The sequence below is a fragment of the Pseudopodoces humilis genome, chromosome 4 (genome assembly GCF_049639895.1).
Source record: "Pseudopodoces humilis isolate 2021_Gansu_Grassland_sample_001 chromosome 4, ASM4963989v1, whole genome shotgun sequence".
Classification (NCBI taxonomy): domain Eukaryota; kingdom Metazoa; phylum Chordata; class Aves; order Passeriformes; family Paridae; genus Pseudopodoces; species Pseudopodoces humilis.
The window spans coordinates 16,449,526-16,477,200 of NC_142203.1; the positions used below are offsets into that span (position 1 = coordinate 16,449,526).

The following is a 27,675-nucleotide window of genomic DNA, read 5'->3' on the forward strand; positions in this document are numbered from 1 at the left end:
TACTTCAGGGCCCCTCCCCAAAAAAAACACTGTTTCTACTTTTAAATTGCACTTGGCTAGAAACATATGCACCAATAGACTCCTAGTACCTAAAGACAAAATCTCCTAAAATTGTATTTACAATTGCAATTATATTTCCCCACAGGTTAAACACTGCCTTTGACTTTACACTCCTACTTCATACATTCTCTAATTTTTATTCTGCATGTAATAATAAACTAAATTCTAAAACTACAATGTATGTACTTCTTTATATGTCTGAATGTACATGGTGTTAGCAAAAAGCACAGAAATGTATTTTTATATTGTCCTTCAATATTGCTATGTGCTGAATCAGATTTTATGAAAATTGGGCATTGCAAAGGCCAGAAAAGGATATCCAGGCCTTGTCACTTTATTTATATAAAAGCAGAGTACATTCAGTTCCCTGGACAATCCTATTTTCTTAAATTTAATAATTAAGAAAAATTGATCTGCAAATCAAATGCAAATGTTACACGTAAATAATTTGTTTTACAATGACTCTCTAGACTATCAGGTTGATTCAGGTATTTCCTTAAATAGTACATATACTGTATGTTCTAAAAACTATGATGCAATTTAGAAAACTACCACAATACTGTATCACCAAAATGGAATGAGCTCTCATATTATTTATGTTTGAATTAACCATTTTAAGTAAAAAGGACATACTTTTTGCTTGTTTCTCTCATTAAATTGCTATACATTGTAAAATGCTGAAACACATATATCGCTGTGGAAAGGGCAGCATACAGGTCTTGCAGGGGAGCCTTCAAGGGAACGTCTTTGCTTTTCTCCTCTAGTCTTGCCAAAACAGCTGATGCGACTTTGCTGCAGGCCTCTACAAAGTTTGCTCTAATTTCCTGAAGAGAATCATCTCTGCAGGCCAGAGCCAATGGAAGCAATGTGTCGAGTTCTTCCATGATGTCAGAACAAAACTGAGAGAAATAAATGTGGCACCACGTTATTTGCATTCTGACAGCACTGTTTAATTTATACATGCTAGGATAAGATTCCTGAATAATGAAATCAGCATAAATATATAAACATTAATATATTGAATCAGCTTCATAAACATTTTAGTATCTTAAACAGAGGAGTAACATTTCTTTAAAGTAAATTAAATATTCTTTCATTCCTTCTTGCTTTAAAGCTGCATATTCTATACCGGGGGAAAATTAACACCATCTTAGGCCAGTAAGGCCTTCATTCGGTTTTGATGTCACTAAACATACATTCAAAGCACAAGGTTAATTCCTTGTAAATAATTTTCTAAACTAATTACATTTGGAAAATACACAAACACATTTTTTAACACTGGATTTGGAAACAAACATGTCCTCTCTTTATAAATTCATACATTAATCTCCCAAAGCTCACGTGTTATTTCCAGCAAGCATTCATTAACAGCACTCCAAATCTGCTAGAATAGTTGCAAATCTTACTAAAAAAAGTCTCTCCAACATACCTTTCCTTACAAAAGGAATTTAATCAATAAATGACCTTTCAGCCAAATCAAATAACTCTAAATTGGTTTTATTACTGGTTATGCCAATTAGTTGAATGGCATGTCTAATGATATGAATACAGGAAATCCCTCTACAGCCGTGTTTCAAAGCTTTTGACATTTTCCCATCGAACCACTTGGTAACAGAGCGGATAATAATCAGAATGCTTTAGAACTTTTTGGCTGAAAAAAATAATGCCAGTGAAGTTTAAAAGTTAATTCTTTCAAGTAGAAACTACGGGCTATTGTCTAAAGCTCCGTTCAGCTTCACATTGTAATGCCTTTCACTTTCTTCTTAATTCCATTTATATAAGATATAGAATATTAATAGTACTGTAAGTACTTCAAAGTGTAGATGGCAAACAGCCTTGGCATTCTGTCTCCCTTCAAACTTCAGATCTTTTGATACCTGCCTTAGCAATTCGTTTTGGTTGCTCCTCCTGTTGGACTGCTCTGCAGGACTCCCTCATTTGCTGGTTGTTTACAAGACTCATTGCAAAGCCTGCAGCTGAACACTCTTCTTTCTGCTCATGTTGAAGAATTTTAGATGAAAAATCCTCAATTGCTATTGTTACGCAGTGAGCCACAGAAGAAGACAGGTCTTTAAATGCATTTCTCCAGCCAAAACTCAGTAAAATAGGCTGAAATACATATTAAAATTAAATCAATCCAAAATCATTACTGAGTGTTAATACTGTCCAAAAATTAAATTCACATCCATAATTAAATTACAGGACACCATCATATTTTGAAATTAATTTAAATAATTTAAAATATAGTCCACTAGTGTTGAAATCATACTAAAAGCAGTATTTACATTCAACAAACTGAACATGCTTGACAACATTAAACTTGTCATCAAATTTTTCAAAAAATAAAATTCCTGTTTAAACAAGACAGCTTTAAAAAAAAGTTTCTTCTTTACTTATTTTGTAATCTTTAACATAATGTGCTTAACAAAGTCAAAGATTTTATATATATTTTCAATATTATGACAAGTAATCTACTAATTCATACCCTGTAATAATTTTCACTGCAAGGTTAGCAACTGGAAGTTACTATTCATGAATCTCAATGGGAAACACTTAAGAGGAGCTCGTTTTAACATAGCCACACTGTATTTCACTTCTCTAGAACTGGATTTAGAAAATATTAAAATGTTTAAATAGAGATTTGTAATTTTTAGCCAATGCTGGCTTTTACTGTGGTTTTACATCAGTTCCTTGCCTTCTTTAAACAGAGACTTCTGAAGTAATCTGAAGTGTAATAGTTGCCAGAAGTAGACACAGTATTACTTTTTGATTTATCTGACTTTGCATTGTTCTTATGACTTAGATCAGACTTAAACCTTTCCCTGCAGTGGCCATTGGAGAATTGCACCACTGTAAGAGACATATTTTAATGACATAAGACAATGTTCAGTAAATATCTCCACCATGAGGGCACAGTAGGAGAATAGAAAAGACAGACTCCTAACCATTCCTGCAGCTATAATACTAAGCTGGAAGAGAATGAAAGGGTACAAAGTGAAGCCCTTCCAGTTGTCTTCAATTTAAACGTTGTATCTTCCTTCCTTTCCCTTTCCCCACTAGCAAAATTCAGCTCTTGTAAGCACAGAGACAGCCCCCATGGACATTGCACTCCCTCGTTTTTTTTTGATGGGGATCAAGTACATCCCAATCTACATAAAATAGATTCTTCTTTGTAATACATATTAGTATTAGTCTTACACACCAATCCAAATCACAATTTGAAAAAAATTTCAGCATTAAAATCAAGCCATTAAAAAATTAAATCCCACTATCATTAAGTATCAGATTTATTGCAGCATTTAGATGCCACAAAACCAACAATATAAATGTGTTTTGTATTAAATGGGAGACAGATAAAAAAAATCTTCTATATACATTCTACAAATGTAGTGCTTATTACACAGCGGTTTGTTAGCATCAAAGAACATACTCATTGTATGAGTATCTATACCTCTAGGAAGAACCATAATGACCAAACTCTAAGAACTTCATAAACCTTCTTCAAGACTCTTTGGGATTACATGTACAATATTAAGAAAGCTATAATATTTTAGTAATTTTTTCCCATTTTGTTATGTGGTATCTTATAATTAATTTTTTTCTATTATTAATTACTAAATACCAACAACTACTTTGAATGCTGTAAGATTTTATTCCAACTAAACAGAAACTTTTCAGATAGAAGTAATCACAGTAGCTGAAGTAATGGAACTACAGCAATAGGTGTTTATAATGAACATGGTGAATGTCTACACTGGAGACACACACACAAAAGAAAACCCCATACAAAGTGTAGGATTCTTTTCATACTCACCTCTTCTACCTGAAGTAACTGTTCAGGAAGCACGCTGGTTTCATTTGCTCTAGTTTCTCCTATTAAAAGCTCCCCACTAGCTCTCTTCAGAACTCCTGCACAGTATGATAAAAGGATCAAAGTTAAGATTAATTCTGTAGAAAAGTCAGCAGCCTACATCATTTTCTGATATATCAATATGAAGCATAAAAAACCCCTCAAGAAGATGTAGAGCAATATTAATATTATAATAAAGGCAAATTCAAGTTATACACAGTTTCTTTTATATAACATGATGAAATCCACATCTGGTTGTATTTGTATTTTATACAAATGCACATATAACGTGTAACATATAGTTTCTTTTGTCATTAATACATTTTTATACTGATTGTGAAGTCACCTCTTCTTAGGGAGAATGGATAACACAAGATCTCCTGTATAGAAATTAATTTCTCCTCTTTATTCGAAGAATTTTATCAATTGAACACTAATATATTTTGTATTTACTTGGAAACACCAATACAACAAGAATAAAAATAAAGTTAATTAGTACAGTTATTATAAGCAAAATGTTAGCTTACAAAATTATAAAGTGTAAGAGAAGCTTCTTAAGAAGGGCTGGTAAAAATCTCACTCATAATTCATAGAGTAATGGGATATTGCCCCAGTTTTGTCAAGGATAAACCAATATCTAGGGTTATTACGACTTTTATCAGTGTTTCAAGAAATATGGGTTCCTGAAATACATTGATGATTCGAAAGTCCAAGGCAGCCTTGGCTGCAGTGACCATAAAATAGTGGAGTTCCAGATCCTGAGAGCACAAAGGAGGGTGAAAAGCAAGCTCACAGTCCCAGGCTTCAAAAGAGCAGACTGGCCTCTCCAAATAAATGCTTGGAAGAGTCCCATGGAATCAGGCCCTAGGTAATGGGACACAAGAAATTTGATTAATATTCAAGAATCACCTCTGCCAAGGTCAAGTGTTGAAAAAAAATCAAAGAACAGCAGAAGGCCTACATACATGAAGAAGAAGATCCTAGCCAAACTCAAGCACAAAATGAAGCATACGAAGTGTAAATAAGGCTGGGTAACCTGAGAGGGACACATAAACAACTTCTGAGCATGGAAAAGCTAAGGAAACTAAAACTCAACTGCAACTAATTTGGCCAGGGATGTCAAAGACAAGAAGGGCTTCTGCAAAGTATACAGGTGATAAATGGAAGATTAGGGAAAACATGAGCCCACTGCTCAACAAGATGGCGGATGTGGTAACACAGATAGGGAAAAGGTTAAGAAACTGAACATCTTCAACTCAGTGTTTACTATCAAGACCAGCCTCCAGGAATCCCAGACCCCAGAGACTAGGAGGTAAGGCTGGAGCAAGGAAGATGTACTCTTGGTGGAAGAGGATCAGGTCCAAGAATAACTAGGCAAACCCAACATATTGAAATCCTCTGGCCTTTGTGAGATGCACCTGCAAGTGTGAGGGGAGCTGGCAGATGTCATTGCAAGGCCACTCTCAATAATCGTTGATCAATCATGTAAACTGGGAGAAGAGTCCAAAGGCTAGAAGAAAGTAAATGTCACTCCTATTTTCAAAAAGGGCAATAAGAAGGATTCAAGCAATCAGTCTTGTCAACCTTGCTTCAACCCCAGGGAAGGTTGCATTTACAGAGGCATTTCCAGGCACATTACAAAGAATTCATCAGGAGCATTCAGCATGAATATGAATTCTATGAAGAAATGATTGGCCTGGTAGATTAGGGGACAGCAGTGGATATTGTCTACAGGGGCTTCAATAAAGCCCATGGCATTGTCTCCCATAAGATCTTGTTATAGGGCACATGTAGACAAGCTCTTGATATGTGGATTGGACAAACAGTCAGAAAGGTGAGTTGAAAAGTGGCTGAATAGCCAAGCCCCAAATGTAGTAATCTGTGGCACAAAGTCTAGTTTGAGGCCAGTAATTAGCAATCTATCTCAGGGGTCAATACTAGGACCAATCCTGTTTAACATCTTCATTAAGGATCTGGATGATGGGGTACAGTGTACCCTCAGCAAGTCTGAAGCTGACATCAAACTGGATGGCAGACGGTCATGGTGGCAATCCACGAGAACCTCAACAGGCTGGAGAAATGGGCACACTAGAATCTCATAAAGTCCAAGAAGCAAAGTCGTGCACCAGCGGAGGAACAAATGGAGGCATCAACCCATGCTGGACCTCTCCCAGCTGGAGAGAAGCTTTGGAAGGACACGAAGTTGAACATAAGCCAGTGAAGAAGGCTGATGGTATCTGCATTATGCAAAGTGTTGTAAGCAGGTAAAAAGAAATGGTACTTCCTGTCTGCTCAACAGCGATGAGCCACACCTGGACTGATGTGTACAGTTCTGGATTACTCAGTACAAGACAGACATGAACATACCAGAGAGTGTCTGACAAAGGGCCATGGAAGGTGACAAAGGGAATGGAGGACAGGCTGAGAGCACTGGGACTGCTAGCCAACAGAAGAGAAAGCTAAGGGTAGGATATATCACTAATGTATATAAATATCTGAAAGGAGGGTCCAAAGAGGCCAGAATCAGTCTTCCACAATAACAAAGACAATGGTTACAGGCACAAGCAGATACAAAGCCAGGAGGTTTACTCTGAACATCAGGAAATGCTTTTTTTACTGTGAAGGTGACCAAGCACTGTAGCTGTCCAGAGAGGTTATGGAATCTCTATCTCTAGAGATACTCAAAAGCTATCTGGACATAATTGTGGGCAACCAGCTCTACAGGCCTTTCTTGAGCAGGGATTGTTGTACAATATGAACCCCAAAGGTCTCTTCCAACCTCAACCATTTTGTGATTCTGCAAGTCACGAAGAGATACAAGAATAACACCAAACGATATGGTATTTTAAAAAGCTGTCTTGGAGCATAAAGCTGGTAAACAACACTGGTGCATATATTCCTAACATAACATATTTCCTATGAAATTAAAAGAGGTTTTAAGTGACCAGGTGCTGTCAAAGCATTGTTAAAAATTATCATCAAGGCACAACCTTAGAGGTCTTCAGTGATCTGAAGCCACTAGTAGTACATGGCCAAGGTTTAAAGAGCTTTTATCTTTCCATGAAATTTCCGGCATTAGATTAAATTTATCCAAAATAGGCTTTACCTTTCCCCTAATCAATTTGCATTTTTAAAATAAACACTGTTTTTCATACACTTATACAATATTATATAGCTTTGAAGTTTTAGTGGCCTTTTTTTGTTTGTTTTGGGTTTTTTTTGTACATTTGGGTTTTTTTTTTCCCAAATACCCTTTTTGTTTGCATTTTCAAGAGACACTGGCAGATTTGAGCTGGGAAAAATGAAAAAATGGTAGAACATAAAATCAAAAGCTATTAACAGGTCATCCAACTCCCTGACCATTCAACACATTACAGACAGTACTAGAAACTTACCGGGTTTTTTTCAGCATGTCTTAGTGTATTTCATGATGAAGTTTCTAAGTTTTCTTTAGCAATTAGTCCAGAATTTTAAAAACCCTAACAACTCTAACTGACTGGATATTTTTCCTATTTTCTGTTCTGTGCTTTCTACCTTAAACTTACCTTTTTTTCCTTGTAATTCTCCTTTTTTATATATGTAACATCACATTCTAAGCACACGTAAGCTTCTATATATTCACATTCTCATATTATTGTCACTACTTAGATCTGCAATTTATAACTTTTTATATCAAGACTTTAAAGAAAACCTTAAACATTTAACCTAAAATCATTGTGTGTTCACAGCAATGCTGCCTTACTTGTTAAGAACTCACAGCTGAGATAAATAGGTATCGAGCTGATAGTAGATTTGTGACTCCAGGATCACAGGCAAAGACCCAAATGATGCTTACACGCACACCAGTCATTTCACATTATTCTCTTTCATTATTAAATTAACATGTTCTACTAGATTATCCCACCTCCTTTTTTAATTAACAGTCAGGGCACTCCTGCTTTATACTTGTATGCACCTGTGTTTATGCATGTAGGCTTACACATATTAAAAACTTCACTGGTCTTCTCAAAGAAGCCTCAGGTTCAAGTCTCCCATATTTTACCGATTTCCTTTCATTTCTCAAATTTTTGCTTTCCCCAGATGTCATCTGGGTATGGCTGGCTTTAATCTTCTTTGATTTAACCTCCAGCTAGCAAGGGTTGCCTTCACACTTTGTATTGAACATTGTACACTTAGCCACAGCCCCCATAAATCCTCCACTCTTCAGATGCTATTACAGACTTCCTCTCAAACACTATTTCCACAGGGACAGATTATAAATTATACCCTTCCTGTCCTGTGACTTCTTCCCTTGTGTGACAGACTGGAAGGATTACTTGCTCAAAATGTTTTCAGGATGTGTGTGAGGGAAAGAGGCAGCGAGTGAGTCTGGTGAGGCAGTGCATACACTCCATCCCCCAGAGCCTGTATCCCAGCCCCACAGTGGCCACAAATCCCTGGCACACTGAAGGCAATGCTCCACACCCTGCCCCTGAAACCTCAGTCCAGCCCTAGAGTGGCTAGATGACTGGAACTCCTGTGTGGGAATGAAAGAAAGTGGCCCATGAAAGCCAAAGGGTATTTAACCTGAGACACAGGGTGAGCACATCTTGACCCTACCTCCTCTTGGAATCTCTATGAGTTGAACACCGCAGGAAACAGGAGAGGTAGTTATGTTTGTTCTTTTCTATATCTTTTCCATCTTTCTCTCTTTCTCTTTCTTCTTCTAATTCCCTCTTCTAGGAATTTTTGAGTAAGAATTGAATGGGTTTAGAGTTTCCTAAGTCAAACGAGCTAAGTTAATGCTTTGAAAAGTGTTTTATGTTGACTGGATGCTGTCATAAATCTTTTGCCAAAGTTCTTTGATATCCTGAAGTTGCCAGTAAAGTTTTTTCTGTTGTTTTGACCTCTTAAGAACATCTTGTTGGTGTTTGTTCTGTGTGTCTAACTCAGAATATATGAAAAACTGCAAGCCCTTTAAAGTGCCTCATCAAGCAAGGATTTTAGGGCCTTACAACTTTGCCCTAATCAGCAAACTCATCTGGGAAAGAGAAGCATAGCTTTATTCAAGATACAGCCGCTACTCAGCCCAAATTAGTTTACTACTGCAGACAGGAAGGCTGGCATGGGTCAGAGGAAGAACAGCTATCTAGACAGCCATTTTTCTAGACAAATTCTCTGACTCTTCTCTTGAAATAGTACATATCAAACTGAATTTGCACAGATTGAAAGAAATGCATGTGATCCTTCTCACATGGTTGTTTACAGAAGAGAATTTGCAGAAAGAGAGCAGAAAAAGGTGAATGATGTGAAAGAAGATGGGGACTGAAGGAAAACATGCCAATTTCTCATATTTACTCCTTTTCCAGAGTATATTCTACACCTCCACCATTCTTGATTATCAGGGAAGACTGGATTAACCACAAATCCTTGTTTTATCTTTCTTGAAACTGATGTTCTACAAACAACTAGTCTTGATGGACTGTTCATAATTTGTGTACTTCCTTTAGCTTACCAGCCAGGCAGCTTTAATAATTTTAATTGTAAATAATGAGAACAAGATTATATCCAGTGCTATAGTTAAAATTAAATCTCTTCAGCTAGCTTTCCTTATTTTGTATTAAAATTTGTCTGGCATTATTCTTCTCTTCAAAAAAATTGTTTGCCTACATCCCCTTTATCTACAATTTATTTAATTCTTTCTCCAAATCAGTATTTTCCTGCTTTCGTAATGATGATTACAAAAATCTGAGAATGACAGTGACCTCTTGCATTCTAAACATAATTATTTTTATTTAAGAAGTTCTATTAATTCTTTTTTCTATAGAATTCCACAGCTTTCCTATTTTTATAGCATTTAGGGACATAAGAGCAGTCATTGTGGCATCATCTTGCATGCAGCATAGAATAGCAAAGTATCAAGGAACGTTTTTGTATGACTACTCACTATCTGTGTAAGCTAAGTATCAGTGCTATCAAAGTAGCTTACAAACTGGATTCAGCTAGCTCAGTCAGAACTTTTACTGAAACCGTACTGGAAATAATACATCTTGCAGAAGAGGGAAGAACCATTCCTCCAGAAATACAAATAATAATAAAAAAATCCCTGACTAACTGTGGGCCAAAAAAGCCTTCAGCTTTTCTATCTTCAATAATGGATCTTTTACTTGTTGTACTATACTGAGCAAACTGTACTAACCCAGATGCAGAAAATGCACCTCTGAAATCATTCCCCCCCTAATGTAAATTCATCGTCACTTTGGATTGATCCACTGAAGCTGTGTATTTGTAAGAGAAGATACTTGAACATCTTATGTTGAGACCAAAGTAAAAATCACAATTTTTTAAAATCTTCAACTGCAATTATTGCAACTTTGCAATAAAAGTCTGTTAGGAGGATGCACCTCTAAAATTGCATTCTACACTCCTTTTATTACACTTTCCAGAAACAGATATAGAGTTAGGATTTCTTTTTAAGGTGTGAAGAAAAGACCTTTGCAAATCTTCCCAGTCCCATGAGATAGAGCTTGTAAATCTAAGGATTTGACAACTCTTCCCACAGTGTTTTCAAGCACTCAACTGGAAAAATCCTTTCCTGATATTCATTATCTGATCTGTACAAAGTTCATCTTTCTCACTGCAATGAGACAGATGAAAGCATATTAGATGTTTTTTATTTTTCAGAAGTCTTAACAAGAGGCTTCTGAAAACCCAAGAGGAAAGAAAAAATCTAATTACAGATGGAAACAGAATGCAATCTGGCATAGTTCTAAACCCAAATCTCCTGCTTAACCCTTGACTGTAGACAAAAATGTTCCTGATTGCTTCAAAGAGAACAACCCCTGTGGTGCTGGAAGTACTAGGTATGTCAGAACATCTCATGAATTTCAACTGAATGTAAATAGAGAAGTAGACTATCTCATCACTGTAGGCATGACAAGACATGCAGATGAAAGGGTTAAATAATCAAGAAAAAACTTGGGATGGTTACTCCTCTAATTTTATGATATCCAATACCTTTAGTGGAATGTAGAGAGGTTATGTACCATTATGAATAAATGAGTAAATGATAGAAAAATACAGATACCTTTTCTCTGAAAGGCAGAGCAGCTGTCTTACCTAGATGTCACACTAATGTTCAAGGGTGGAAGAAAGCCACACCATCACTTGTTTGACCAAGAACTTTGCATGATTTTCTCCTTAAATTTGATTTAAAGCATAACTTGAAGAACACATTGGTAGTAGACAAAATGTGTATTTAAGCTATTTTTTTAAAAAAATGTGCTTAGATAACACAAATACAGTTTTAAATCAAGCTCAAATCTTGGCATGCACACATTGCTCACTGAGGAACACTAAGTTACTGCTGGTAAAGTCAAAAAATAAAATCAAGAAGAATTGGAAGGCGAACAGTGAAAAGAAGTTCAAGTGGAAAATGCAATTCAGAGAAATATTTTCTCCAATCTATGCAAAGTAATTTGTGATAATGAGGATTATGAATATATTCCAGAAGATGCCAGATAAAGAACTCTCAAACTGAACTCAGAGACCTATACGTATCACCTAAAAAACTCTCAACATCCATCTCCCTACAGAGTTCACTCTGGTTCACTGTTTCCTTTGGTGCTATTGTCTGCCATGGGGTTACCATCAGAGAACACTGGTAGGCAGTACTTCCCTCTAACATCTATTTTCAACGGCCTAAATTGGTCTTCATAGGATTCCATTGTGCACGCTGCAAAGAAACTTGTCTTGTTGCCAGCTAGAACTCTGAACTACATGTCTTTCTTTTCTTCACTGTTCTTTTTTTGGTTCACAAGCAACCTCCTACCAAAAGCAGAATCTGCAGAAGAGACTACATCCAAGCAATAATGCAATGAAAAAGTATGAAGAGAAGCCCAGGTGGCCACCTTGCAAATTTCCAATGTGGAAGCCTTCGACCTCTCCGCCCAAGAAGCAGCTATAGTCCTAGTGTAATGAGCTTTACAAACCCTGGGAGCCTCTTTACCCTTAACTACATACGCCTCTCTAATACAATCCCTTAACCATCTAGCTAAGCAACTCTTAGAAGCCATTTGACCCCTCTTAAGACCCCCTAAGAGTACAAACAATCTGTCAGAAGATATGAAATCTTTGATTCTTCTGTGATAAACCCTAAGTGTTCTTCTTACATCCAATTTATGCAGCCGTTGCTCTTTGTCATTGCCGGGTTTAGGGAAAAATGAGGGCCAAGAAACCGTCTGGTTTAGATAAAACTCAGATGCCATCTTTGGGACAAAAAAAAATTTAAAAAGAGGAACCATCTACTTTGTTTCTGAAGGAACTTTATACATGTTCTAAATATCAAAATTGAAATAATATGGAATATAAAACAAAATTGACATTGAAACAGCTGTACACAAAAAAACACTACTTGACACAAGTACATGAAAAAAACAGCATTTTTGTTGCATCTCTGTGTGAGTTACATAGATTAAAAGTCTCCCATGAACACTAGAAGCAACCAAAAAATAATGAAAACAAGTACAAGGCTTCTGTCTATGCAATGTCTAGGGAAACTTTAGGTGACTTGGACATTCATCTACCTTTTATGAATCCACCATCTTTTCCTAATTTGCCAGTACTACTACGTATAGAGCACTGACACTTCAGATATCCCTCACTGCAGAGACTGAGGGGTATACTGGCTGTACCCAACCTAGCTTTAACCTACTGAAAGTATGGGTAACTGTCTAGCACCATCAGCACAGACTTCAGCCTGGGCTAATCCTCTTTGCTTAGGCTGGTTCTGCAGCCTGTGCTGCACTATTAACCTGACCTTCGGACATATCTACACTCCTGACTCTGTCAAATTAAACAGGATTTCTAGTAATAAGGGTTCTAAAGAAGCACAGAAGATGGCCATTATATATTGCCTGGTCACATACTATAATGTGTTCTGATGAAAATAAAACAAAGATTCTAACCAATCCTTCTTATCAAAAAACTCAGCCATCATCAGTGAAAAAAATAAGATTATCAACCCACTATAGGATATTAACAGAGAAAGTCTTAAATCCCTTTTGGTACTTAACACAGCCTGGAACTACTGGGAACATAGCTTTCATTCTCCCACATCAAATCATCTTTCACTTCACTACAACTGAGATTTCCAACAATACAAAATTAAAATAACACCAGCAAACCTTTCTTCTAGTCAGATGTCTTGTTAAAATTTTCTCTGGTCACGTCTTCTTTTCAAAAATTATCTGTAAGTATATCACTGAGCAAAGTTTTGTGAATAGAGCCACCTGATCAGAACAGCAACTCTGAACACAAAAGTATGTCTGAAGACTTCACTAAAAGCACCAGAAAAATATTTACCCTCACTTGTTTTCCAGGGTAAAATGAATTCTAGGGCTTTTTTTCAGAATGTGCCTTCTACCCACAAGACTGCCTCCTACAAGATCTAATAATATTTCCCATTCAGATTTGATTAAGTAGAGGTACCAATTAAGAACTGACTTGCTGTAGACATGATTACTCTAAAAGAATATTTCTCTAAGAAGGTGGCTTAACATTCTTTGGCGAAATAGTTCTGGATGGAATTAAGCTTGGACAAAAGCCATCAGGGTAATTTTTATTTCCTGGAAAGCAAAATATTTCTTGCTAATGTTGAAATCTTTAAGTTCTCTGAATTACTGGAGACAACATGCCTTATAATAGTCACATAAATACCAAATAAATTTCCCTATTCAAGACTCTTTGAATTTTTTTTACACTTTGTCACATAATACAGTAGTAAAAAGTACATTTACCATTGCCCTTACTGAATGTATACCCTGTCCAACACACTCGGAAAAGTCCACAAGTTTATTCTAACACCTCTTTGTAGGGTCAAGGCCATAAAACATATATCATAATTTATAATAGTTTAATATTTCTTGAGAATTAGTAAAACTGAGTGACTAAAGGAGGCAGAAATACATTGAAGTTAGTAGCAAAAATGGAATTTGAATGTACATTTTATTACAGCTTTGATGTATATCCTAAAAATATATAGATTAACCTGTATTTCTTTATTTTGGAGTGTCAATATTACAGGTGAAGAATACATCAACAAAACATATGCCTTGGAACTCTTACTTAATATTTTTATTTTCATCAATTTACTATTCTGAGACTACATCATTCCCAAAACAACTTTCTCCTCAGCCTGCAGCTTGACTATAGAGATGGTGAACATTTAACTTCACCAATCCTCTCCCCGAGTAGCCTGGCCTCATTTCTGGTCTGATCTTTTCCTGCAATAGAATCAAAGCTCTTGAAACCACTTCTCTCTCATGACTTGGAGTCTCTACTGGCAGAAGCAGCAGAGTAGAAGAATATTTATGAGCATACTCCTGAAAGGTGTTACTCACTTGAATTTCCATGATACCAGGTTCTCCTTAATACAATTAGATAAAAAAAAAGAGTGAGCTTGGAAACCTATACCAAATGCAAACCTGAGGCTTCATCATTTTACTGATGCAGAGCCTCTTTCTGTAACACAGCCGCTGAGGCCAGTGGGATAGGCATGCTAGTAAACATAGTACATATGAGAAAGTATGAGAAATACAGGTTAAAACAAGGACTATATCCTTAAGCAGTTAGTTTCATGTAGACTAAGATCAACTAAGCTGATATTAAAGTCAGTGCTCTTATTTCTTGAAAAAGACAGCTTTCAAGGACAATTTCAGAAAAAGTCAATTTCAAAGAATTCAGACTCCAAGTATTTTGTTGTTGTGTCCTATGCGACACACAGGATTTTATAGAGAATCTAGTAGGAGATATCTTGTTACAGTGTTTGATAGTTTTTCATCATGGTGCTCCATCAATGCCTACAGTTAATGCATCACATCTCTACACACAGTAATCAGTTCTTTGCTCTAAGTCTTTCTGCTCAAATGTAAATCTGCACATTTCAAAAGCTTTTTCAGTGGATATGGTAACACATTTATTTGAAAAATATGATGACATAAATTAGGTAATTAATGTTGAAAATAGTATAATATTATTCTTTTGCACAAAGTAAACCAATAAATCAGGACAATCATTCATTACCTTGAACATTCTTATTCCTCTCTGTAAATGAAGGCAGCAGCAGAATTTCCGTGGAGAGCTCCTCAATTTTTTCCTCCATTAATAAAAAGAGTTTGATAAGTTGAGAAATACATTTAAGCTGATACAAGGTTAAGCAGAAGTTCCGTCCTTTCCTGTGGTATTCCTGGGAGGCTATTCAAGTAAAATTATAAAACAGCTTTTATTATAACTGAAAAAAAAAAAAATATCCTGCAAAACTGATTATGTAAGACAGTATAATATATCAAGCAATTTAATTTTTCTTACAACATAATGTATCTTTTTCTCATTATAAAATACTGTTACACTATTTTTTCTTAACTCTTCAGCACTTCTCAATTATCTGTGAGGTTCCAATTGAATTCCAGATTTTGTCATTCATTAAACTAGGATTTTTTTCCATGCAGTGGATCTACTCAGAAATGTTCTCACCTGTGTTTTACAGAAAACCCACCGTGTTGCAAAAGCCGAAAGGGAAAAAAACACATCATTACTGTATTTTAATGGTTTGGGACATCACATCACTTGTCACTCTGCAAGTCACCTTGTCTGTTTAACAATCTGCTAGCACAATACAGTTGATGAATATGACATTTGAGTGAAAGAAACATCAATCTAACACTCCACAACTTTAAATATGTGGGGTTTGAAAACAAGTGAGTCTGTCAGTGAGAAAATATCAGCAAGTATTATAACTATAAGCATTTGGTATTTAAAAGAAGAAACCGAACATTTTATTTTGAAAGGTTAACACATGCACTCATAACATATAATCATGTCACATCAACCAGGGAACTCTGATTTCAGTGCAGTCAGACTATAAACGACTGTGAGACGTTTCCAATCCAGTATTACCAAACCACATGGGTTTAAGTACTTTAATTTTATAATGTCTTTAAATGTAACAAATTTGCACTTCTATGGAAATTGTGGTGAACTGATACGATGTTCCTACGCAGTTCTGTTGCAGATGTAACATCAGCAGAACCGTTAATCTAGAAAGTGTCAGAGGGAGAGCCAGAGTGGTTTGAAAGGGAATCTCTGAAAGACGAAAACAAAAAGAAATTGATTGAAATGTACTTTTATGTGTCAAATCTTTCTTACCTTTGCAAATTTTAAGTACTTTGTACCTTCCTTTTCCCTCAAAGTTTCTAAATATTTTTTTAGGCATTTACAAATCACTTTTAGATATAGATCTAAGCAGCAGAGTTGAACTCTGAATACTAATTCTGTAATTTGCTATTCCAGTTTTGCAGCCTTAGAGACTGGACTGCAGGTTTTGCATACACATCTGAATTTCCTCAAAGTTCCAAAAAGTTTGTATTCATGTTAGTCCCTTGCATTTCTAAGAATGTCAAAAGAGTTATGCATAACTGCCTGTGTTGGAGTCTGTCCTCTCTGAATAATGAGTAAATAACAAATCTATCACTGGATTTCTAATTTTAAGTCTTAAACCCACAAAAAAATCACAATCTGCTATTCAGAGGATTTTACTCCTTACCTGAAAACTAGAGAATATAATCTGAGTTTAACTGATATGAAAAGACTGCCTGAGTCTGCAGTGTAAGAATCACAAAACACATCACGAAAATGTACAGAACATTAGTTCTATCTCCTATAATTTGAAAACCTTGATGCTTCTGCCCCATCTATTGAGGAACAAAGGATCAATCCACTTATTTGATTGCCTCAAATGATATTGTCCTTATTAGACTGAAAGAAAGTTGACATAAAAGACAAAGGTATAACATAGTAATGCTATTTTTAGAATACATTACCAAGCACAGAAAAAGTAAAAACTTTTACTTTTAATGATCATTCAGAACATATTTCTGTTATATTGTTTCTCAGAAATGACAACTCATTCATTTAGTGCTTGATGTTCAAGTAGTGTGCACACACCCAAGTATCCAAAGCGTGACTGAAAGGCCATATATAACTCCAGATCATTAGGTTTAAAATACTGAACACAGCATTTAATTTTGAAGACCACCAATCAGCAATCTTGAACAAGCACCTCACTGTCCATTTTTTACCAGAGTAGGATGAAAAAGCACTTCCTTTTTGACATTGTTCTGATTGGACAACCACTGGAAATAAACCTTTAAGAACTGTGAAACAGCCAAGAGCTAAGAAGCCAATGCAGTAACATAAAGAACATCTCAAAACAGTTTTATAAATCTTGTAGAAGATTGTCATGAAGAGAACATGTGTGTTGTCATGAAGAGAACAGTTGGAAAAGAGCCATGAGAACTGTGATATATGTTCAATCAAACCTCAGTGACATCAACCTGTTTGGAGGAAAAGCCATATTCACAGAGTGGAGTATGCTTACTCTGAAAATGTTACTGGATCATGACTTACTATTAGGTCAGAAAACCAATATAACTCATTTACCCAGGTGACACCGTACAGCAAGAGAAGTACCCCTCCATGATAAAAATGGTCTGAAAATGTTGTTAGAATCCTATCCAATGCACAGAGGACCATACAAAGGGTGGCTGAAAGCCCATGAAGGTGATCTCAGCCAGCCACAAATCAATTAAGCAATGGCATTTTAGTCTAACTGCAGGATAGAAAGGTAATGGAGAAAGTTACATGATACAAACCAACTTCCTTCCTGAACCACCTGCAATTTACTACTATCATTCTTCTAAATTTGATTTTTTTTTAATTTGATTTTTTTTCTTCATGTCTGATTTTAATTCATGTAGTCCTTGTACAAGGAGATAGCTGCAGCAGGATCTTTGGATACAGACAAACATCAAGATCTCTATAGAACCTCCTAAAAACAGGATATGTCAGCTTCCTGCTCAAGCAATACCTAGAGAGAATTTCTGAAAAGGGACAGAAAGGCTGGTACTGAGGCAATGGTGAGGTAAAGTGCATTCTACAGCCTTTGTCAATGTGCCATTAAGACGATTTTGCAAATACTGCTCAAAAAAAAATTGAGATCAGGACCTAAACAAACACAGAGGAGTAAGAAAAGGTTCTGAGCTTCTGAACATAGCCCCAGGCTTCCATCTCTGCAAAACAAGAAACATACCAACGTTGCTGTACAAAACCAATACCTATGCTGATGATTCCTAAACTGCTCTGGCAGCCGAATCTGCTAGCAGAAATATCCTAAGTCAGGAAAATGAGCTATCTTTAACTACAACAGAAAATATTTAAGCCAAGCACGGTGTCAGGGACCACTGAAGTCCAGCTGCTAGTTGAGGAAAAGGGAGTCAAGCATGGTAAAACAGCGAGTAGGACAGGCTCCTTGCCAGCCAGGCCCCCATCCTAAGCAAGGCAGATCCTGAGATGATAGGTTTCAACCAAGAGTCCAGATCACCAGCCAAGTTCATGGTGACCACACAAACCTGAGGTAGAGTCAGGAAGTTAATTCACCCTTTTAAATCTGGATCTGGTCTGGTGAAGGTAACCACAAGTCAGGAACAGTTCAGAGAACACTCAGTGGAATCATGGTGATAAGGCAGGTTCAAGCTCAAGGCAGGAAAATTGAATCAATGCGGTCCACAGCTCTGGGGAAGATGAACATTAGGACATCTGTGATGTCATTTAAGCAGGGACTCAGAACCCAGGTGCCGCAGAAATAGATGTCCTGGGCAGGCTGCGGTGTAGGTCCCTGAAAAGAGTGGTCAGGGCCTTCAGGCTCACTAGTGCACAGAAAGCTATGCAACAGAAAGTTGCATAGCTCTTAGAGAACTTGAGTTTTCAGACAAAAACCTCAGAAAAACTGGCAAACTGTCTTACTGCCTCACGGAGGACTGTACAACTATTTTGCTAAGAGGAAAAAAGAGAGAATGCTTGAGGTTTCTGATATCTAGACTGCAGTTCTTTCTGGGGGATAGGAGGGAGAAGACAAAAAAATTACTTGAATTAACTTGAACCTGCACTGCCAGTATCTGTAGCCAGTAAATAAATCTTGATGGTTCATTACACAAAACTGGAATGAAGCAAAGGAATAAGCTCAGAACTTTCCTGCAATAAACATCTCTATACTTAGATAGTCTGTACACTTGAGTTCGTATCATATAGAGGCAGAGGGGACCTAAAGAATATTTCATTTAATTTAATCTCATTCATTTCTATTTCATTTCTTCAGGCATGCTGATTTACTAATCAAACTATCAAAAAATGGACCAGAAGTCTGTCAACGCAAACAAGGTTACTCTTAGGAAGCTCTTCTTATAGAAAAAGAAAGCCCAAGTAAAACTAATACTGGATGTCTATCAATTTGTGCAAGGTTTGTGCACTGGTGCCAAGGCAGCTGATGCAGTTATACAACATTGGAGAAACTAGGGGTACTATTTTCAGGTTTGGCCTTTCATTTTAGCAGAGTGCATTGAAGCAGAAGAAATTTTCCTAAGACCTGAAGGACATGCCATCCTTGTTGAAGAATAAAGCTGTCCAGTTTACCAAAGACCATTTGGCTGGATCTTGCTGGACAGATGGTATAGAATTTCACTTCACCAGTGATGAAGTTGAGAGGTGCCTATATGAATTCTAAGACAGCTAATAAATTAATTAAAGCATTTTTCATGCAACATAAAGTGAAAGGTATTTTCTAAAGTACTTGATTATTGTACCTGACCTTCTCCTAAGTACTTAAATTCAGTAGCAAGGTATCTGCTTTTATTTTAGCACTTTTAAAGATTTTCCCTCATCTCTGAAAAGGAAGACGCAGGAGGAATAAGACTGAGCTAGATCTAGATGACCTGTGTATATTTGCTAACTTCTGATTTTATACTGAGTTTCAAAAGTGATACTTTCCTCAAAGCTGTAGCTATTGAAACCATTAAAAAAATGTGTTCCAATTCCCTTGGTTATTGCCTGGAGGCACTTAAAATCTCAGAAGGCCTAAGAAAACATGTATGAACCAGATCCATAAGCTAAATGTAACTTTTGTTACTATTTTCTCTTTCTATTTTTTTTTATGAGCATATTACCTCAAATGTTTTAAAGAATTCTGAATTCACAACATCTCAAAAACTGAGTGCCTAATTCCAATAATTTCAACTCATCCAGGCATGTGACACAGTAAAGTATGGCACAAATACCTGCATCAGAGGTGAGCTGGCTCTGAATGTTAAAGAATAACTACATTATGACAGTGTTGCTCTCAGATTAATTAGCCTTTACTACTCACTTTACAGAGCCACATGGCTTCTGAGACTCATGGTGGAATCCTTGGAAAGCAACCTGATGACTGTTTTCTTCAGTGATTACAGTGGGGATTTCTCCCTCAGCAGGAACCAAGTGTCTAAAACCCACTTAAACAATTATACTATAAAATACCTTCCCAATACACAATACATTAAATATCATTCATCCGTCCCCATTTCTAAGGCTTGATTTCATGTAAGATAGATCTACAATAAGGTTCTACTACAGACACAAGTAGGCAATGTCAGGGATTTAATTCAATAAAGCCATGTAAGGAAGAAAATAAGAAAAAAAGGAAGTGCAATATTAAATTTAAAATCTAACTACAAGCTGCATACATAATGGAATTACCATTTTGCTAAATCCAAAAAGAAATAGCCTAATAAAGCAAAACAAACTCAGCTGCTGACAATCACTGTGTATAGGGCTATTCCAAGAGGTAAATTTTCAAAGTCATGCCCAGGGAGTTACATACATAAATTCCATTAACAATAATGTGTTCCTCAGGTCTCAGTGATATTAACTTTTAAGTGATGCTGTAACTATTATAACAATCTTGCATTTATGACAGCATTCATCTGCTCACTATCTCCTAAACAGAGCTTGTATATATGTTATATTATTATTTCATTTGCATTTAGCAAAGACATATTCCATTTTTATGGACATCTGCTCACAGTTTTCTCAAACTGTGTGTTGGTATACAATTTTTAATGCAACTGCTAGATTTAAATAATTGGTATTGCTGGATATAATTGCTAATTTGCTTATACTGTAAAAAGCAACTTAGTATTTCTGTATAGCAGATGTAATACACGGTATTACACAGAACTAAATTATTACAAACAGTGCCAGCAGTTTTCTATACACAGTACTTATGATAATTATAAAAAATCATCTTCATTACTGCAAGCTAGCATTTTTTTAACAGTTTAATTTGGATATGCTACAAGATACATTCAAGTCACATGGATACAATTACTGCAAATCCAAGAAGCTATAAAATGTTCCTAAACAAATCCCTTTGACCCTGTTAATGTCTGTTTCTTATTAATCTCAGGCTACATTGTTTGTAGTGTGAATTTTTTATGGAATATGAAAAAAAAAAGGAAATCCCTTAACAGTTGTTATTGATTCCACCATTTACTCACTCAAAGATAAGTGCCATTTACAAAGCAGAACAGATGCAGATGCTGACAGAAATGTAAACAATTGTTGCATGGCTTACTGCCAGATTCTAAGCCAATACATTAAATTCCAAGTGAAGCACATTTCCCCTATAGATTGCATTTATTGCCACTTCATTTCCTATGTGCTCTGTCTCTCTATTGCTGCGCCTGGCACTAAGCTATTTTCAGTTCTTTGGTGACCCCTGAGGCCTAGTCCTACCTCACATAGCCATTAGAGAAGGGAATTGCATGTGTCTGACATGGTCTGAAACCAATTATTTGATATTTTCTTCAGAATGATGCCCAACTCTGTTGGGAATGAGCAATCATGAAATAATTTACCTCCTGATTTAATTTTTTTCTGCACAAATTAGTTGTAGCCTGAGCTAGCTATACACAGCTGCTTGTATCTCTGTCTTATCAAGATTCTACTTGAAATAGTAAAAAAGGAAAGGACAGAGTTGAATAGAATAGATTGGAGAATCCTGCTTTAAAAAGGCATTGGCAAGTTTATCAGATATACTGATCATCTGTGCTCTTTGCTGATTGAAACTGACAGAGCTAGAAAGAACTATTAGTGATGTAAACTGTTATGTGAGTGGTTAAGGTTTTTTAAACACCTGTCTCGCTTTGCAGCTCCCTGCTAGGTGCAGTGAGACCCGGGAGTTCTGGGATAATCTGGTAAAGCAGCCTTCACAAAGAAACTACACACTGTCATTTTTTGTCCCTTTAAAAAAAAAAAAGTCACAGATCTAAAAATGGTAAACATTTTATTAGACATCTCCATTACTGCGTGACCTTCATAAATGCTTATACTATACATTCATACTGTGCATGTGGCAAAAAAATGCAGTGAAGTAAGGGATCTCAACTTATGTATAAACATGATAAACATGCATAAATTTGCATATATTTATGCAGAGTGTGTCTGTCACAGCACTGTCACTGCCAGCTATTAAACAACCTCAGTGAAAACTAAACTAATTTTTTGAAAGGGATTCGCTACACATGCAACTGATTAAAATTTAAATTGATTAATTTTAATTTTTTAAAAATTTAATTATTTTATTGATTAAAGGTTATTTAAATCTGCTCCATAATGTCTTCCCAGTAAAATGAGATGAGTTTTGACCCCATAGTGAAGGTTGATTCCATGTCAGGTTGCTAGATGTTTGCAACCAAATGCTCAAGTCCTTTGTCAACATTGCATGGGTAGGTCCACCAATATGAAATCTTTAATTGTAAATTGTGTTTACTGACCAACTGGTAAACAAAAGGATAGACCAATGCTGGAAACAGCATGGTGTTGTCATCTTAAACAAATGATCTCACAAATCTGACCCCTTTACAACCCTGAGGAACAAACTAAAGAGACTTCCTGAAGCACTCTGAGGATGAAGTGCTTTGTAGTCATGTTCAAGAAAATTACTTTATGCACAGATACCTATGTCAGTTTGCTCTGAAACCAGACTCAACCTCCTCCTTAATTCTCAAAAGCATGCACAGCCTCTAATAAATTACAAGATGTTCGTATCATACACTTCAATTCCTGATAGACAGTGACACTTTAAACAAATCAAATGTAAATGAATTACTTAGTTCCTGAATTAGAACAAATTAACTGACCGGTCCATTTAAGAAATTTAACATTTGACATCCAAAAATTTTTTAATAATTATCAAAATATTCAAACAGCAGACATTTTCTAAACATCCTTTCAACTAAAATGACATTTAAACTTGTAGATAGATAATAGCTGCAGTTGTTTCTAGCAGTTAAGAGTGGGTTTTCAGGTGCTATTCTATAATCAATAACTTCTTTTTGAAAACTGCAAGAACTATACTATGACAAAATGATGCTCTTAGTAATATTTCTCAGAGAGCTGAAACAATATTTTGGCCTTACCAATGACATAAACTGATTCCAGACATATTTTTTATTTTTCTTCAGCCTACACTGTGGGCTGAGGGAGTTATCACATTCTCTGAAGTCTTCACACCCACACACAGAAAACACCAAAGTAGAATGTTTTAAGAGCATAAAAACTAAGAAAGCCTGCTGAAAATAACTGCAAATAGCACCTACAGTGAAATTGGAGTCCCTGAAGAACTCGAAAAGTTGATGTTCCTCAGTCATTACCGAAAGAAATTAAGGACTGCCAAGTCTGTCAAACCTTCTCATGAATTCTAACTTTGATAGGACTTGCATGTGTTTCCCTGCAAACCATTTTATAACATTTGGCTGATAAAAGACAGTTCTAATGTGTATATAAAAGCACAGTAATCAACATATTTATTTTAATCTGGCTTACATTTCTTTAATGCCTGCAAAAGCAAAAATGTCTGCCAGCTGAATTTCAATGCATTCACTGGGTCTCTCACAGATTGGTTCATTACATTGGAACTACTCTACTCAATTTAGACTGTTAGGAACCTTCAACCAATCAGTAATTTCTATCATGTGTAGATCATTCCTTTCTATGGGAAGGATTATGTGTGATATTAGATACTACAAATTTCCTTAAAAATAGATTTATGTGCCTGTGTCACTTCTGCTTCTCATAGTCCAAGATATAAGAGAGCCAGTTCTAATTTGTTCAAATAAGATAAAAAAATACAGCTGGAGCCAATACTCTTATTTTTGCTTTCCATGCCTTTGTATTTCAAAATTCTATTTTAGCAAAGTCACCACAGAGTTCTCATGATTACTTTTCCAAGGAATATAAGCATCAAAAATAAATATAGGCAGACAAAAAAGAGGGCCGACACTGACATTTAAAAACTTCAAGAGAAATGTTTCAAAATTAATAATTTTTAAACAAATATTTTGTAGAAAGACTAATATACAAAAGAATGATTAATCATGTGTGAGTAAAGATACAAGTTCCCACTCACTGAGCTGAGATTACACAAGCACTTCTTCACACATGAGCTGACAATATGGTGCATAACAGAACATGTGATTTCTGTGTTACAGAAATTACTGGAATTTCTCAGCACATGAACAGAAAATAAATACACTGTCCCTTGTGCTAAAGTACAAAGATCTGTTTCGTAGCCAGAGGATGATCAGTGTGTGAATCTACTGAGGCAAAGTAAATTCTTCTGGAAAATCTGAGACCAGTAATTGATCTAATTTCAGACAGTCCACAATATTTACGGGCACTATGTGCAAGATTTCTAATTAAGAAGTTGGACTGGGTTTTAACCACTTTTATTCTCTTTAGGTCAGATAGACCAGAACATATCCATTGCCTTGCCCTGTTCAGCAAATGTAGTGAAAATCCCATAAAATGACTGTGAAAGCTCTGTCTTTCAAAAACTCAGTAGATACATTGAAGATAGAGATCAAATTTGATCTTGATTGGAGATAGAGAGGTTTTTAAAAATTGTAAGACTCAGTGAAAAGGACATAAACATCCTAATTTAGCATGCTACAACCATCTTGTGGGCATGCCACTCCCCGCTAATTTAACCATCTATATTATTTTCCAAAACGAACTATTGTGACTAAAATAATTTTGACATTTTGCTGCATAATTTTTAGTTCAGAAGGTTCACTGTCTTGACAAAAATCAGTTAAGACCATCTCGTTAACTTGTGATCAATGATGGTAGATGCATATATTGAAAAGATTCCTGTAACAACTGTCTTTGAATCAATTCTACAGGATCCTATTTTAAAGACATTTTTGAAGTGTTCTTTAATCTGCCATAGTCCTACAGTTTTCTTCATGCAAGCTCCTATTCTGAAGTCAGAGAGACTTTCACTGTAATTGTCCCTCAGATTTTGTCACTTTATTATTAAAGAGAAAACTACAGTCTATAAATGTCAAATTGACTTCTGAACATCCACAAAATATCAGACTATAGAGTAAATCAGTTTTCCTCCTACTTGGGAGGAGAGTGCAATGATTAGAGCACAGTAGGTTAAATGTTCTCTTCATTCTGAGAAGAAAATGCAGGTATGCTGTGAAAACACAAAGGAAAGTAATTAGCTGATGTTTGTTAATTGTGAAAGCATTTTGAAAAAAATACTACCAAGAATGAAACCATGTGCCTTTCAAGCTCTGCAGAACTGTGAAAATAGATTTGAATTCCAGTTTAAAAAGATGAAGAGTAAGAACTTCATTAGGACACAACAGTCTTAAAAAATACAAACCAAGATATCATCAAGAATTTAATGTTTAAAATATAAATAATTTGGAAAAATAAATTAATATGTAAATAACAAGATAATAGAATTCTGTAATAGGCATATTTTCAATATGGCAAAGTAAGGAGATTTCACTGCCCATCTTCATAATTTGGGCTTAATAAGCAATTTCTAGCAACTGCTCTAAAAGAAGGTCTTCAGGCACACTACCCACTACCCACTTTGCAACTGAATGTTCACCTGACATTTCAGTAACTTAAATACTGTTATCTTTCACCCTACCATACACTTAAAAAGTAATAAGTTTAATGTTTTTGTAATCTTCATGAAAATGTCATTCTCGCAATAGAAACAGATTTATGTTCTTATGGATATTATGTTCATATGGCCTTTAAGAGTGTACTTCCATTTTATTAAAACTTAACTCTGCATGTTCAAACAGGTGGTTTTATTTTCTCTTCATTACTATTCACATTTTCATTTAATATAGTTGTGCAGAAGAAATCAAACACAATACTTGCAAGGATAAGAAGTAAGTAATATGTGACAAAGAAGCTATAAAACATATTATTTCCTATATTAAATTTATGCATATTTATTTTGTTTCCCCTGAGTAATGGGATCTTGTTATGCCTGTCAAAATTTTATAGGTTTCCCAAGGAAGACAGAAAACTTCAGAAATCTGTATTATATCTGTATATCCACTGGTTTTCATTTCAACTTTGTATTTGTAAATTCCCATCAACACTATTTGTTCCATTATTTTAAATAGGTGAAAAACCTATTGCATATCTCAATGTTCACTGGTTCATAATAAAAAATTATCAATCTCTGGTATATAGAAAGCAAAACAACTAATGATTGTGTCTGCATTTTTACTCAATCCCTTTGTAGTAACATTTTTGCTGTTGTCATGCTGTCATCATATATTCTGTGATAGTTACGTATGCATAAGAAAGAAGTGCTACAGCTTCACTTGATACCTATTACTTCCCCGTCTTTCATGGATGGAAACCACATGGTTTTTTTACTTCACCTGTGTAAGGTAGGGAGAAGATTGTTCCATATCTCACAGTATCTGAAGACAGATGGAGAGAGTTGAGGTTCAGCATGGAAAAGGCTTCAGGGAGACATCAGAGCCCTCTCCAGTACCTAAAGGGGGTACAGGAGAAATGGAGACCAGGAGCAGGAGTGATAGAACAAGGCAAAATGGCTTCAAATTGAAAGAGGGTAGCTTTAGATTAGATGTTAGTATGAAATTCTTGATTGGGAGGGTGATGAGGCACTGGCACAGGCTGCCCAGAGAAGCTGTAGATGCCCCATCCCCTGAAGTGTTCAAGGGCAGGTTGGATGAGATTCTGAGCAGCCTGATTTAGTAGAGGGTGTTCCTGTCCAAGACACAGGAGTTGGAAGTAGATGATCTTTCAGGTCCCTTTCACCTTACAATTCTGTGAATATATGTGCAGAGAAGCTCAAGGGGTCAAGTAGTTGCAATACAGGTACCATTCTTTTTGTATCTTGTTTTATATAGGTCCCTAAAGCTGTGTTCCTACAGAAGTTATGTTGCCAGGCACTCTGTAAGGGGACAGAGAGATCAGAAATATAAGACAGAAGGAAATGCCAAGCAGGCAGCAATATAATGGAAGCACATAAAGAAACTGCTGGACATGGGCAAACAGAAACAAAACCAGCATGTCCACAGGAGGAGACAAGCAGGTTATTGTGGGTTTCCTGAAGTAAGAAGAAACAAAAAGAGGGACATGTAAGGAAGCAAGGAGGATGGAGTTATCTCTTTATTGTTATTTTTATGATGTCTAAAGGTCACTACAGTAATTATATGGGTCTTCAAATACCCTAAAGTTTAAATTTATGGAAAAAGTAATCTTCAAATAACTTCCATAATTAAATTCTAAAACTTTGTAATTCTAAACATTTGGCCCTTAGGAACATATAACACATTTAATGGAAAGCTTACTTGTACCCGTCCAAGGATTTGGACAATAGAATTTTGAATCCTTGAAGAAGCAGGATGTCATACTGGATATTACCATCTGTAATCCATATGGACTACTTTGTATTGTATGTCTTCCCAGCACTTTAGAAAGATGCAGCAGGACTTTCAGGACTGAACAGTAGCAAGTCATGTTCCGCTTTCATCCTCATACTTGTAAAAAACCAGAAAGTGGACTAT

At 35.9% G+C, this 27,675-nt stretch overlaps 1 protein-coding gene across 10 annotated transcripts in view; it reads right to left on the bottom strand.

Moving 5' to 3' along the window:
• KIAA0825 (KIAA0825 ortholog) overlaps nt 1-27,675 on the bottom strand; it is a 243,742-nt gene that overhangs the window by 160,307 nt on the left and 55,760 nt on the right. For 8 of the 10 annotated variants that reach the window (XM_088053991.1, XM_088053989.1, XM_005530371.3 and 5 more), the window contains 4 exons: nt 14,972-15,142; nt 3,875-3,969; nt 1,942-2,169; nt 694-959 (listed from right to left, as the gene is read on the bottom strand). In XM_088053991.1, coding sequence (XP_087910117.1) covers nt 694-959; nt 1,942-2,169; nt 3,875-3,969; nt 14,972-15,142 — 760 coding nt within the window. The remainder of the gene's footprint in view (nt 1-693; nt 960-1,941; nt 2,170-3,874; nt 3,970-14,971; nt 15,143-27,675) is intronic. The other 2 variants (XM_088053988.1, XM_088053990.1) reach the window with 2 other exon arrangements.